Source organism: Amblyomma americanum, chromosome 9 (assembly GCF_052857255.1).
Source record: "Amblyomma americanum isolate KBUSLIRL-KWMA chromosome 9, ASM5285725v1, whole genome shotgun sequence".
Lineage (NCBI taxonomy): Eukaryota > Metazoa > Arthropoda > Arachnida > Ixodida > Ixodidae > Amblyomma > Amblyomma americanum.
The window spans coordinates 115616731-115631275 of record NC_135505.1 but is presented as its reverse complement, the minus strand read 5'-3'; the positions used below and the strand labels follow the sequence as shown (position 1 = coordinate 115631275).

Here is a 14545-nt window from a genome sequence, read left to right as displayed (position 1 = left end):
TCATTTCACTTTTGTTTTGACAGGTATTTAAATTTTTAAAGCAACTTAAATTATTATTTTACGCCGAAGATTTTGTTTAAAAAGTTACTAGATAAAAATTTTACGTTGAGCTTACTATTTAAGTGTAATAATTTTTCGCATTCGAACGCCTTCGTCATGGCTTTCTCTCGTCTTGGAGCGGCTAGCGTCTTCTGTCAAAGACCTTCCCATAATTCACCACGCCGGAAAGAAACAAGTGTAATGGAATCGTTCATTTTAAACGCAATATAACGTAGTGGCAACTATCTCGTTTAGAATATGCGATTCCGCTAACAGGAAGGATATTTCGAAGGTGAGTGGCTCTTCACGCTTGACAATGGGGCGGCTGTGAGCTTGTAAATATGGGCGGCAGTGACGCGCGCCAAGATAGCAGACGAGCATGACAGACGATGGCGTCGTTTGCGACGCTAACCGTTGGCGAAATGCATCCAAACTGCACCCGTACGCACTGCGTGACGATAGGTTTACATGAGACGGCGAGGACCTTCGCGAGCTAGCGTTCAGTTTCGCTCGCACAGCGCCCGCGTACACCCGTACAACCTTTTCGGCGTGGAATGTTTTTGTGCGTCGACTGCTAGGCGCTGCTTGCGAATAACAGCGGCTCATTGTTCGCTTCGTCTGCGTTCGTGGCCGCCGGGAAACCTGCGCGATTGAACGCGAACGTGCGTGCATTCGCAGGTACCCGGGGAACGCAGCGATCTCGATTACTTCGGCTCGGATCGCCAGCGCGGTTCGAGGCCGAGAGAATGTTAGGCCTAATGTTGCTGGTTGTTTCGCTAGGCCTGAAATTTCGTGCAGAAGACATGGCGCGTCTGCATCGCAGCGCGCACGGTACTTGTTCCCCATTGCTTACGTTCGCCTCGAAACATACTTGTCCGTCGCAGCGACGGCAGCGTAGAGGCTGCGACGTGTGTACCGCTTCTCAGTCACTTTGCGTCGATAGTGTGACAAGATTTAGCCGTCGCGCCAGCGAAAAGCGCTCACCGCACCTCGTATTGTTGCAGAAACAAGGCTGCGTGCGCTATGATTCCAAGCACTACGCGCAAGGCGGTGAACGGAGGCGGCGCGGATGCCGAGATGGACGAGGAAAACTCAAAAAAGAACTTCGGCTCGGTGCCACTATTGGACATGCTCGCCGAAGTGGCCTCCGCTACGCTCAAGAGCGATCCCGTGCTGCTGAAGGATTCTACTCACAAGGTGAGCGTAGTTTTGTTGGGCTTCCGCGCGCACTTCCCCTTGCAGACGAAAGTGAAAGGCGCGGTGCGCTGCGTTCACTTTCGTCTGCATGCCGAGTCTCGACGACGTTTTTATTGTCGCTCGCTTGGTAACGTTCGGTTTCATTTTTTCAGCGAAGTTAGTTCTGCGCGTTGAGCAGGCCGATTGGCGGCCGCTCGACGAGCGCAACACATCGCCATGAAAAATGCAGAATTTACGGACCAAAATGGCGGGCGCCAGTGGCGCCGCCTTTTGCATTCTAGTAGCGTTCCAAACGATTCCTTTTCAGTTCGTCGTCGTAAAATTAAAGGTAAATGCTAACAAAATACAAAAAAATGCTCATGTAAAAATTTGAAAACATTTATTTAGAAGTTTTACGTAATTTCTTTATTCCATCGCTTCAGTGATCACCTGTCAGCGCTTGTTTATTAGGTTTTTTTTTCTGAAAAAAAAAAACAACAGCCAGGCTGATGCACTTACTGCAGTGCAGTAATGAATTTGGACGCTTGCCTTTTTGTTTTCCACAGTTTCATTAGCACTGATGTCACAGTTTTCAAAAATAAAGTGAAAGTTAAACTTTTGCTGCACTTTATAAATGGTCAGCCTGCTTGTCACTGCAGTGTTGTGCTGTCAAAGCTAACTTGAATTTTCTAAAAAATTTTCACTGCGGATTTAATTGTCTGTTTGCCATACCTTCATGGCATACACCATTATAGAAAGGAAAAAGCAGGAGCAGAATATGTGAAAAGGGGAAAAACAATACTAGGCACACAACTGGCATAAAAATAGTGTGAAACATTAGGGGTAAAAAATGCAGAAAAGAAGCAAGATGAATTTTGATTGATTAAATCGCTCAAGAAGAAACAAAAACTGCAAAAAGCGGTGCAACAAATAAATAAAGCTCTGGCTATCCTCTAATGCATTAATAACGAAAAAAAAATACATGGCCAATCAATGTAATTGGTGTGGCAGACTTAAATACCATGTCTGAAGTGTGTAACGTCTGCACATTTTTCGGTATACTGCACTAGTTATACTGGCTAGTTATGTTAGGGCAAGTTATACTGGTAAATGAAGCAGGCAGGTAGTTTCAATCACAGCACTTTTGGGAATGAAAGAATGACAGTATGTTGCAGTGTCATGTCTGGGAACATGAAGTTTATAACAGTGAGCTAGATGAGCTGATGGGAATGAAGCAGGCTGGATATTAAAACTGTGTAATCCTGCCATTTTTCAGGCACGCAAGTCTGCGCTGCAAGCAGATTCCTTAGTTCTGGACCAAATCCGCATCCTCTCTGATCGGATGCTCCTGGACATGTTCTCGGAGTTTACGAGCAACGAGATGCGGCGCACGTTCAGCTACAGGTGCTACCTCATGCCAAGTGTCTGCGCAGAGACATTCTCCAGTTTCGGCAACGAGAACAAGGCCCGTCTTCAGATGAAGTCCCACCTGATGTCGCACATAGCCAAGCTTCTGGCTGAAGCCAATGGTGAGGGGCTTTTGCCATCCGCAGAGTTTAGTTATTGTATCACCAGCTATACTAGTCTAGTTCCCCTGGTTTCGTCATCAGTGTCATCCAATCCACGCATGCCCTGTTTCCCATCAAGAAGATAGGCAACCACACACATACAGCCATCCTATGGCCTCTCTACCCTGGAGCTCACCTTCTGGCGAAGGCTAATTTTGGTCACTGGATTGGAACCTGAGGCCCGTACTCAGACCGTGATGCAGGACACACTTCCCCTCAGCCATGAATCTGCCCAGCCATTCACAGGCTGCTGCGGCTAATTGCGTTTGTTCGGTGACAGCGTCAGTAATGCTTGACATTATTGTGTTAATCGTTTCACTAACCAGTTACCACTGATTGCGGGATTGTGCCCTGCCTGAGGGTAAGCTGCTGAAGTTTTGTTGTGTTTTGCCAGTTAAGGAAGTCCTGTCTAAATATCAGCATCTTCAGCCAATGTAACCAAGATAGAGAAAAAAGTAAGTCTCTATATCAGTGAGCTGCCTCATCGTGGGTTATTGACCATTTCGAGCTTATTGATTTCTTTTCCCTTCCCATTCTTACTCAACTTTTCCGAAGCCAGCCTCAAGTTGATTTCAAAGTGTCTTCCGAAGTCTACCCTGCAAACGCGTTTGAGATGCATGTTTTGCCAAAGCTGCATCTGGGAGTCATTTGTTACTTTCAGGAGCGTGGGGAGTTTGTGTTGCTGGCAGTCCGCACTGGTCTATCTTTCGTACAGCTGGGAAAGCATTGGCTAAGCAAGAGTGATGTGTAATATCTGCAAAACATTCTCCGTGCAGCACCTGGGCGACAGGGCAAGCCACCTTTCACTGCTGAACCACTTCAGGCCCGAAGGCGTCGTCTCCAAGGTGAGTTTGAGGTCGTGATATAGTCTAGAAGCTGCTACATGGCTGGGTATGTAGAGGGCAGGCGTCCTAAAGGGAAACTCTGGGTGTTTTCCAAGGCCTACACATTTCGAGTACAGCTTTTATTGTAGGTGCTTCCTTCCCGTCTTGAATATTTGCACAAAGTTTGGCAGATATGTGGCATTTCGTCCCTATGTGAATTGATTTTGAAGTAAACTATTTCAGTGGGTTCTAGTTCAGGAGATTTCAGTGCACAACAGTGCGTTTTGCAGTGCCACATATATTACCCACACGTAGATGCCTACTCCTCACTTGCTGCAAAAAAATTTTGACTCCAGTATTAAAGGAACCCAGAAAGGGGGTCTCAATAAAGGTGCGACATGCCTGGGATGTTAAAAGACGACGGTTCATAATTATCCGCCATCAAGAATTATTTTAATGCGTTTTGTGGAAGCTGAATTACGTGCAGACAAAATTTGAACTTCCGTGTCTTTGCGCCTTTCCCTCTCCTCTCGCACGCCGAAACGGCGGCACTCCTCCGCCGGCCCCACTCACTCGGCCCCTCCCCTACCTCCGCCGGCTGCGGCGCGCGTGGAGTGGCTCTGGCCGTGGTAGCGCGTGACGTCTGGAAGAGTGTGGCGCTGTGAACCAATGATAACTCCCTGCTGCTTACGTCATTTGCAAGACGTGATGTCGTCTGCCAGGCTTTCGTGCGAAAGCCTGGCACCGTGAATCGCCGCGAGGCGCGGCATGGACGCTCGGTGGCCTGCACTCTACATAGTGCAAGCATTCTAAAGCCATACTCAACCACCCCTTTCTGTGGCCCCTTTAAAGTGTTGGCACACTATATACGGAGTAATCGTTTCCAGTCTAAATTTCAGCCAGTCAGTTCCTGTAGAAGTGTTTTTGGCTGTGTTTGTGATGTCCTTACTATGTCGATTTGAGCATTGTCCCGGGCCATGAACCAAGTTTTGGTCTCAGTTCGCTGTTTCAAAGTAGTTCCACTCAGCATTTTCAGAAGGTTTTGTTGTGCAGGGACCCCAGATTAGGTGATGCAGTCATCAACTTGAAATGTAAAATGAAATCCCGGAACTGCGCCTTATATTCATGCTTTTATTTACAGTGAAAAGGACAGCTTGTAATGGTCCCACACATTATCTGCATCGGTCTTGGCCTTACTATAGTTAGCACGTGATGCTAGCACTGCCTTTATACATTCAAACTGTTGTTTGAATTGTAAATATTATATTTCATTGATTGTTGGACTTGGGAAGCATCAAAAGAGAGGGAGGCTCTCCTTCTGACCCCAATACTGAGGCTGACAATCTTGTTCCGCTCTTATTTCTTCCTTCTCGCCACAGAAAGTGAGGGTGGTGCCGCTGGCCGGAAGCGGAGACGTTCCGTGGCCAAACAGCAGTCTGGGTCCAGCAAGAACGACCGGCGAACGCCAAATGGCCCAACTTCCCTGCATACTCCCGCTACGACAGTAGCCAGCAGCGGTGGTGGCAAAAAGCAAGCCCGAGCCAAAAGCCAAGCCAGAGCCGCCTCTGTTACTCCCAAAGTGGAAGCCAAGAACGGTGGTCGCGCAACACTCAAGGTTTGCCGTCTTTCTTTCCCCTGCACTCTTCATTGCTTAATTACGCATTGCACTAAGGCTTGCATTTCTTTCTGTTTGTCTGGTAGGTTTTCATTTTTCAGTTTTTTTTTTTAGGGAAGCCCAAAACTACGGAATGTTCATCTGGTTAAAGAAATTGATTGATAGAATTAAATAATTTCATTATTTCAGTCAGGATAGCTCTGTAAAGGAATAGAAACGGCATTCATGCTGGAAGAGAGTATAAGTGGTTTAAAAGTTTGCCTAACCCCTTCTTTCAAGGATTACTTCTAGGAGGAAAATTTTGAAATTTTCAGATTTTGGCGAGGAGCATGCCTAGATTACATGGAATGAAATTCCATCCTTTTTGATGATTAATTATGCATTTTTTGTTGTGTCCTCGTATATCCGCATCATATTGCTATTTATCTACGTAACAATGTGTTGCTTTCAAGGTCTTCGTTATATAGACTAGAATCTCGACGATACGAATCTGACGGGGTCGCAAAAAATGTTTGTATCAGCCGAAATTTCGTATCATTCAGAACGAACAAAATCAGTATGCAGAAGCTTGGGAAAAGCATTTGCGCATATCTGTTTATGACTGATGGGATTTATTTGCAACTGCACAACCACGGTTCACTACTCGCGTTGCGTACAACACACCTTGCAATCGCAACGTTAGTGATGTGTGGGCCATGTGCTGCCGCTCATTGCTGCCTGGGCACGGTGTAACTAGCAGTCAAGAAGGTAGCGATGTACAGGTAGTGCTTAATGCTCGAGGTTGCGGGAGAGCGTTCACAACATCCAGAATTCTGCACATTGTGCACAGTGCACTCTGGCTAGGGAATTTTACAAATTCTTATCAGGCCAGAATTTGTATCATCGAGATTCTATATCGTAATTCTTTTGACTCACTTCAGGAGGAAGTCATTATGTGAACAGTTCAGCTTATTTTAGGCCTTAAAACTCTGTAGCAGGCACAGCTAGAAAATGGTAATGCACTCTTTCCGGAGCCACGCTTCATGCTACATGAAGCATATGTTAGGTGCCAGTCTTAAAAGCAGTGTTCTCTTGCAGCGCGACAGCATTCTGCAAAAAATCCGGCTTCGATGTCGTGTGCGAGAACGCAGGTGGCCCACCTGTCACCTAGGTCACATGACCTCGTGACGTCATCACGACTTGCCCACCGCGGCAGGTGGCAGTTAAATTAATGATTTGTGAGGACAGGTTGTGTCTCACAAGCCCCACTGCTGGGGCAGTGCTTCTACTGATTGCATTTGGCGGACAGACTGAAGAAGCGTAATGCCTAGCTGTTTCACATTAGTCTCTCATTTGCACCGCGTCCAGGTGGCCGTGAAGTCTCTGACGGTGGCCAGCAAAACCAAGGTCCCAGCCAGCAAGCCGCAGAGCTGCAACATCATACCAAAAGAGGAGAAGCCCCCAGTCGCCACCGAAAGCTTGCTGGCACAGCTTGTCAAGCAGGACCACACCTACTGGGGGCCCGGATGCCCGCTGGCAGTAGGTGAGTGAAGTGGGCCACTGCTCATGGCGCGACGCAAGGCTTGTTGGGAGAGCTGTTAGGCCTCCTTCGTGCCCCTCCTCTTGCCTTTTGTCTTTCGTTTTACATCTTCCGTCTCATCACGCCGTCACAATGCTGTCTTTGTGACGTGAGAAAGTGTTGAAGTGAAGGAGGTGGTTTTTTTGAAAAGGCAGTGTTGCCAGCAGTCGCGCTTGTTTTTTTTTCGGTGTTGCCTGACCAATTAATGCACAGCTTGGCATGGATCATTTTGTTTTCATGCACCACTATAAATACTGCGGTGACCTAAGCCAGCCAAGGATTGGCCCGCATGGAAAACTATTGGGAACAGTAAAGAAACAGCCTCTGTAGTTTTTGTGTAAGCACACCTGTATTGTCGACAGAAAAAGAGTAAAGCGTCGAATTTACGCGCTGATTATATAATATTTGTTCCCATCTTTTCCTGCACATGTTAGTTGCATCGTTGATAATTGCCAGGATTGGACGTGCATTTCTAATTTGAGGGTGTTGGAAGCTGGCGCTATGAGTGTGTGTGTTTTGTTTTTGCCGCACTGTGCCTTCGCACTGCTTCTTGTTTCAAGGCAACTAGGAGTGCTATCTAGCTTAGTCTGAGCCGAGGGGTCCAAGGTGTTGCTTCTTCAGAGAAGTGAAAAGGCAACAAAATCTTTCGAGATTTTCTTCATTTTTCGTCTCTATATCCAACAATGGCTGGACTTCCTCTTTTTTGCATAGCCGTGTTGTACTATTACAGCAAGAATCTTGACGATACAAATCTTGGAGGGCAGCGAAAGGTATTCTCACCAGCTGGAATACAGAAAAATTAACAAAATCTGCGAGCTCAAGTGCGGGAACTGCATTCGTAGAAATCCGTTCACTGCCGATAGGATTTCTTTATGGTCGCACACCACTGCTCGGTGCTTGCGGTGCATCGAGCGACTGGGGATTGCTACATTGGCGATGTGAGCCCAGCACTTCGTACTTGCAGGTGCGGTCATAGCTCCTGAGTTTACACCATCTGTAAAGGCAAGGCAGAGAGCCCGGAACACACGAAACTCTGCGCATTGTACACAGTACACTTTGGGCGGGGAATTTTTGAAATTTATGTCATACCGAAATTTGTAGCAGCTGTGACTGTATCACTGAGATCGTGATGTACTGCCATCAGTATTGTTTTCTGATCACCTCGGTTGCCCTTTGTTGCCTGCCACAGACGACTCGGGTGACAGCGACATGGAGGAGTGGTGCGGGGACTGCGTGGAACGGCGACCCATCGTGCCCTGCCAGTCGGTGATTGCCACACCTGCCTTTCCATACGTCTATGTGCCACTGCTGCCCAACACTTCGTCCGTGGTCGAAGTGGCCACCCCCGGAAGTGGCGGCAGCCGCGCGAGGCGGCGCAGTCCAAGCCCGTTGCTGCAGTCCTCTGAGGACGAAGATGACGATGAGGATGAAGATGAGGACGAGGAAGAAGAGGAGCATGGAGGAGGAAAGCCACAGCAACCTCAGCAGCCCGTGGCCAAGGGTCGGGCTCGACTGCCAGGTCGGAGGGGAACGACGGCACAGACTGCCGAGACCAGCTTCGAGCGGGTGAGTTGGTTTGGGACTGCTTCGCAGTGTTGCAGTTAAGGTTTTTGTTGTGGAAGTCTTCAAGCATGCCAAGTATTACAATGGGGGCACTGAAGCTTGTCATTTTGCGCAGTCTCAGACAAAGCTTTAAGGGGTATAGGTGCTTGTAAAATTTATCCCTGCATTGCCTCGTTACCCAATCCGCTCATACTTAGGTAGAATCTCGATAATACGAACCTCACATGGTCGTGAAAATATTCGTGTTCGCATCGTCCAAAACTGACAGAATCTATATGTGAAAGCATGGGAAATGCATTCGTGCAAATCTGTTTACAGATGGCGAGATTTATTTACAGCCACGCAACCACAGCTCACTACTCGTGGTGTGTACAGTGCGACTGGCGATTGTGATGTTGGAGATGTGCGGGCCGCACGTCACCTCCCACTTTTCCCTGTGCGTACAGTGCGACTAGCGATCGCAGTGTCGGCAATGTGCAGGCAGTGCTTAGTGCTTGAGGGTGCAGTCACTGGCTCGCGGGTTTGTATCATCCCTAGTGGCACTGCGGAATGTTTGGAACATCCGAAATTCTGTGCATCATCCCTGTTGCACTGGCTGGGGAATTATATCGATTCGTGCCATCCTGAAACTTATCACCCAGGTTTGGATCATTGAGATTATACCGCATCTCACGGGATGGAACATGCATGTCCTCTCATGTTCCAGGCTTATCAGTTAACAGGTTTGCTTGACTGCTCCAAAATTAATTTTTTTTTTCTGCTCACCTACATGTGTTGACTTTCCTGCGTGACTTTGCATTGTCGAAAGTGGTGCAGCAGTAGCAAGTGGTGTTCCATATTCCAGAGGCAGCTTGTGTGGTGTGTATTAATTCTTTACCACACATGACTGCAGAGCATAAATAGTTTCGCATATCACATCATTTTTCTGAGATGTTAATTGTAGCTGGACGCGTGCTGTGTGTGTGAGCTGACGCATTTTAGATTTTGAAGATTGTTTTTTACGCTTTTCTGTGTTGGAAATCTTGATGAGGAGTTGTAACTACGAAAGAGTGTGCTCACAGCACAGAACTAGTTTCTTGGCTTGGTGCTCACGGTTCTGCATGTGTTCCTCTTTCCTACTGTAGAGGCTGGCCCTAAAGCACATCAAGGCGCTGCGTAGCAAGCGACGTGATGAGCGGGGACCGTTGGTGTGCAAGATCTGCAAGACAAAAGTGTTCACTGCCCAGGCCACCCTGATGTACCACTACCGCAGCCACGCAGGTCAGTCGAAATTGGGTCTTGTTTTTCCGGCTGGCACCATATGCACCGCACGAGTGCTTGTCGATTGTGGAAATGAGTCTGTGTGGTCAGAGGCCATGGCCACTGTGCTTTCACACTAGATGGTGTTCATTCCTGTACATCCCGTGCAGTCATTCCCGTACATTGTTTTCCCCAGTGCTATAGAAAGTGACCTTTTACAGCAGCAGTTTGTGAGATTTTTTCGTCTTTTATTGTGGAAGCGTAAAGTTTGCGTGGGGCAACTAGGCATTCTAATTTCCGCGGAAGGTCTCTAGTGTGTGTACTCCAGAGCCGAGTTCTGCACACTTTGTAATGAATCTGCCAGTGTAATTCCTGAGTGGGACAGGTGGCGGCAGCACATATTAATTGAAAAATGAAAAGAAAATACTCTGCCAATGTGTATGGTTTCAACTGTGTATGGTTGTTTGTGGTATGTGAAGATGAGCAGCATCCTGTCAATTAATACCTGCAGTATTTTTTTGATAAATGCCAGTTGAGTTGGCTCATTTGAATTTTCTTTGACCCAAGCTTTTTTGAACTGCTTCAAGCTTGTGTACTAGGACTCATTCGTTTCACAAAGAAATCACCGTATTTACTCGTGTATAACCTGCCCTTGCATATAACCCGCACCCCTAACTTTGAACCATGAAAGAAAAAAAAACTCGCAAATAACCCGCACGGTTACCTGAAAAAAAAAAAAATTAAAAATGAACGCTAGAAAGTTACAACTTCACACTCGGTGATCACTTCATTTTCAGAACATTTATTCAGACGACCAGCACCACGTCACTGGTTATCCAATTCTCAGTTGTCGCCGCTCTCACTGCTGCCATCCGAGGCCTCGTCACCACTCTCAAAGACGTAGCCATCCTCGGAACCATCCAGGCTGTTACTGATGGCACATTTTTTAAAGCTTGTACGCACCAATCCGGCCGGTATCGCTTTCCACGCATTCACAATCTACTGGCACAGCAATGGAATATCAGGCCTTCACACACGTCCCGTCGGCCATCCACTGGGCATACAGCTGCTTCACATGTGCCTTAACCGGCTTGTTCAGGCACACATCAAGTGGCTGCAGCATAGACGTCATGTCGCCAGGTATTATAACGTGGTCGGTGCCGGTCTCGGCGAGACAGGCCTTCACTGCATCAGTGCAGTGGCCTCGAAAGGAATCCGGTACGAGCATTGACCGGCGTGCCAGCAAAGCACTAGGCTCAACAACGCTGGTTGGTTTATTCCCCACGTGGCCAATGGCGTAGGGAATAAACAGACTATGAATGTGGATTTGGCTATGCCCTTCGTTGGCCCCTCATCGTCTTGAAAGCATCAAGCATCGGTGACGATGGGGATGGCGGACTACTTGGGCAGGCTGCCATGCATTGCCGTGAAGCCAACCCCTCCCCCCAAAAAAATTCTTAGATATCCCGCACCGTCACTTTTGAAGCGAAAAGCTTCACTAGGCTCGTCAACACCGGGTTTCGCGTGAGCCACACTAGATTTGCCACAGCTGCGCATGCGTGAAACTGAGTGACATCACGCAGAGCGCAGGGGGTCGCTGCTGCCGCAGCCGTTGTAGCCACCACGCGCTGACTCCATCGTCTGACCGTGAAACCGAGTGACGTCACGCGGAGTGCAGGTGGCCGCTGCTGCTGCAGCCGTCGCCGCCGCTGCGCGCTGCCTCCATCGTCTGACCTTTTGCCATGGAAGGAGGAGAAGAAGACCCAGAAGTGGCAGCGTGGGAGTTGGAGATTTTAATGGCCTTGTATAATGATTGTACAAGCTTTGTATACCTAAGACAACACGTTTTGGAAAAGCTAGAAAGGTATACCCAAATTGTAACCCTATGTATGAAACCTTAAGCTAAACCACAAGCCTCGCCACGAAGCTTTTCGCTTCGAGATATCCAGACTTAACACATTGGCTAAGCCTCAGCCCAACTTTTTTAAACACATTTTTCTTTTTCTTCTTCAAATTTTGATTCAGCTTATACGCGAGTGAATACGGTACCTTCGACACACTTGTTTCGGCTCACCAAAAGTTTGTTAGGCTTGAAGACTCAGATTTGCTTTGAGCCAGTTTTAAACAGTCTCGGCCGGCTTACACTGTCTTGAGGAGTCATCGGGATTCAGATTCCAAATCTCGGGTTGTGACTCTGAACGTGCATTCCAGGACTTGGAGTGCGAGTTAGTCACATACCGGAACTTGGATTGTGAATTCTGTGCTTACATTTTAGAACTTGTGCTCCAGAATTTGGTAGTGAAAGTTCTGAACTGCCACTCTGGAGCTCGGAATGTGACTTCTGGACTTAATATTCTGTAACTCGGAATGCGAGTTCTGTACTTACATTTTAGAACTTATCATATGCGTTCCTGCCTCATATTCCGGAACTTGATTGTGAAAGTTTGGGATGGCACTCCGGAGCTCGGAATGTGATTTCTCGACTTAATATTCTGGAACTTCGTCGTGAAATTTCTGGACTGGCATTCTGGAGCTCGGAATGCAGTTTCTGGATTTAATATTCTGAAACTTGGAATGCAAGTTTTGTGTTTACAGTTTAGAACTTATAATATGTGTTCCTGACTTATCCTGGAACTTGGTAGTGAAAGTTATAGGCTGCATTTTGTAGCTCGGAATGCGATTTCTGGACTTTGAATGCGAGTTCCAGAACTCACAACTCCAGTCTCATCATGGAGTCTCGGCTCAAGTGATAAGTCTGAACAGCTCATGTATGGCTGCAAGGACAACCGCTCATGCACCGCCCTCTGCTTCTGTTCCCGACAGGCATCAAGCCGTTCAACTGCAAGATCTGCGAGGCCACATTCACGCGGCAGCACAGCCTCAACTACCACATGCTGATCCACAACAACAAGAGCCGATTTGCGTGCGAGGACTGCGGCCGCCACTTCCGGCACCCGAGCCACTTCAAGGAGCACCTCCGCCGGCACACGGGCGAGACCCCCTACCAATGCACAGACTGCAACCAGAGGTGAGCTGTGCATCCACCTTGTCCAGTGTCGCTTGCTTTTTGCTGTTGTTCAGATCGTTTTCTGGCTTATGTACTCCATATTCTAGACATTGTTAGGGGAGTGATATTAATCTCCAGGATGAAAAGTTCTCGAAGTGCACTTTGAAAGTGTGTATGTAAAATCTGTTCTATTGCGGAAACCATGTTTTTTGTCCAATAAGAGAGCGCACTTTACTGACAAGAAAGGTGGACAGGTCGGCCGGAGCAAGCGTGACTGCAGCCAACTATTCCATAGTAAAGAAAGGGAAAGACAAAGAAACCGGTAACGCGTAGGCGGAACATGATTATGTAGCAGTACATTGAGTTCATCGAGTGTACCACTTTTTTAACAGTTTATTTTTGTGAACTCCTACCGAAGTCCACATGAGAAGTGAACTCTGTACGCTAACTTTCAACACGGGCAAATTGATGGGATCAATATGTTGGCCTTGTGGGCATGTAGCAAGCAGTTTATCCTCGTGAAGTGCGGGCAGATTTGCAGAGCAACTGTAGAATCCGGGCTTTGAATAAGCTTAACTTTACTCTGAAGGATAGCCAAAAAGGGTACTAGACCATTATTCAGCTTAGTGATTAGCAAGAGATTACTGCAGTGCATGTCAGTTACGGGTACTGGCTACATCTAGAAATGCCCAAGGAACAACAGCAGATGATATTCTGGGGTAGCCGTGCTGGCACTCTCTTCTAGGCCAAATAAACATCCCTAATTGGCACTTCTGGATGCCGTAAAGGAACCATGACAACACTGATGTCATTTGCAGTCCGTTGCAGAGATTCCTGGGACATCGCCAGAATGGAATGGCAAGAGATGTCGAAATAGCTAGTTCATTTGCACGGGACCGACAGCAGCAGCGGCATTTCTATTTGACCTCTTTAATTGCAAAAATGTCCACTCTGGCAACGAGTGTTTTGGCCTGATAACTTTGTGCAAGAGATGGCACCTTCATCATTTCCTCTGTCCCAGCTGGAAGCATTGTTTTAGGTACCAGTAATGTGCCAACCAACTTGGTCAGCTAAGAACTCTTGTTTAGCCAGCTTAGTTTTCTTGTCTAATTCCATGTATTTACCTTAGGTACTCTCGGTGGTGAGCTTAGCACCTTTTTTTTGTTGTTGCTGTGCTAGTGTGTGGTGAAGTTAAGAGAGAGGGTTGGGCAAAGGAAACAGCAGCAATAACAGCTGTTCTGATCCCTCTAACCCACAGGTTCAAGACCCGCAACACGTACAAGCGCCACCTCAAGACTCGACACGGAAAGATCCTGACGGCGCAAGGAATCCTCTCCCTCGGCGAATCCCCGCCGGCTAGCCCAGGGAAAACGTGAACCTGGCTACGCTGCGCATTGTACATATAAGGTCCCCCATTCCCCTTTCCCCGAGCACTTTTGTACAGCACTGCCCTTTGTAAAATAAATCGCTGGCATACTCCTCCTGACAACTGGCGTTCCTGTGGCCACAATCGTGCAAGTACTAGTAGATAAGGTGTAGTAATGGATGTCTACCATAAGTCAATCCCAGGTATATATTTAACTGGCCCTGCACTTTCACGTCGCAGTACTTATTGACCAAAGAGTTTTTACATGCCAAAGTGTGCCGATAGTTAGAAGGCAAGCTTTAGTGGAGGACTGTAGATAATTCCCAATTTCAGAACATGGCACTTTTGCATTTAACCTCCAGTAAAATTCAGCCATCGCAGTTAAGAGCGATCACACATGGGTGGCATTCGGCAGAAAACATCGCCAAGTATAATCGTACATCCATTTGCAGGTTTTTAAGACTTTGCTGCAATAAATTTGATTTTCCGCATGAGCTTGGTTAGTGTCAAGAAACTGAAAGGAATTTTTGTTCAGACACACCAGCTTCAAAAGGGAGTAGTATCTATTCATAGAATAGGAGTGGAAAGAG

General features: G+C 47.3%; 1 protein-coding gene across 2 annotated transcripts; it reads left to right on the top strand.

Moving 5' to 3' along the window:
* The first annotated feature begins 206 nt into the window (after positions 1-206).
* On the top strand, positions 207-14072 carry LOC144104156 (uncharacterized). 2 transcript variants are annotated; one of them, XM_077636997.1, is made up of 10 exons: positions 207-331; positions 1044-1236; positions 2492-2744; positions 3560-3628; positions 4987-5222; positions 6570-6744; positions 7970-8346; positions 9468-9603; positions 12406-12610; positions 13848-14072. In XM_077636997.1, exons 2-10 carry the CDS (start codon positions 1063-1065, stop codon positions 13963-13965), a joined length of 1743 nt encoding a protein of 580 aa, XP_077493123.1. In that variant the 5' UTR covers positions 207-331; positions 1044-1062; the 3' UTR covers positions 13966-14072. The 2 variants fall into 2 exon arrangements, with proteins under 2 accessions (XP_077493123.1, XP_077493124.1); XM_077636998.1 differs by lacking the exon at positions 207-331 and adding an exon at positions 850-870.
* Positions 14073-14545: the final 473 nt, after the last annotated feature.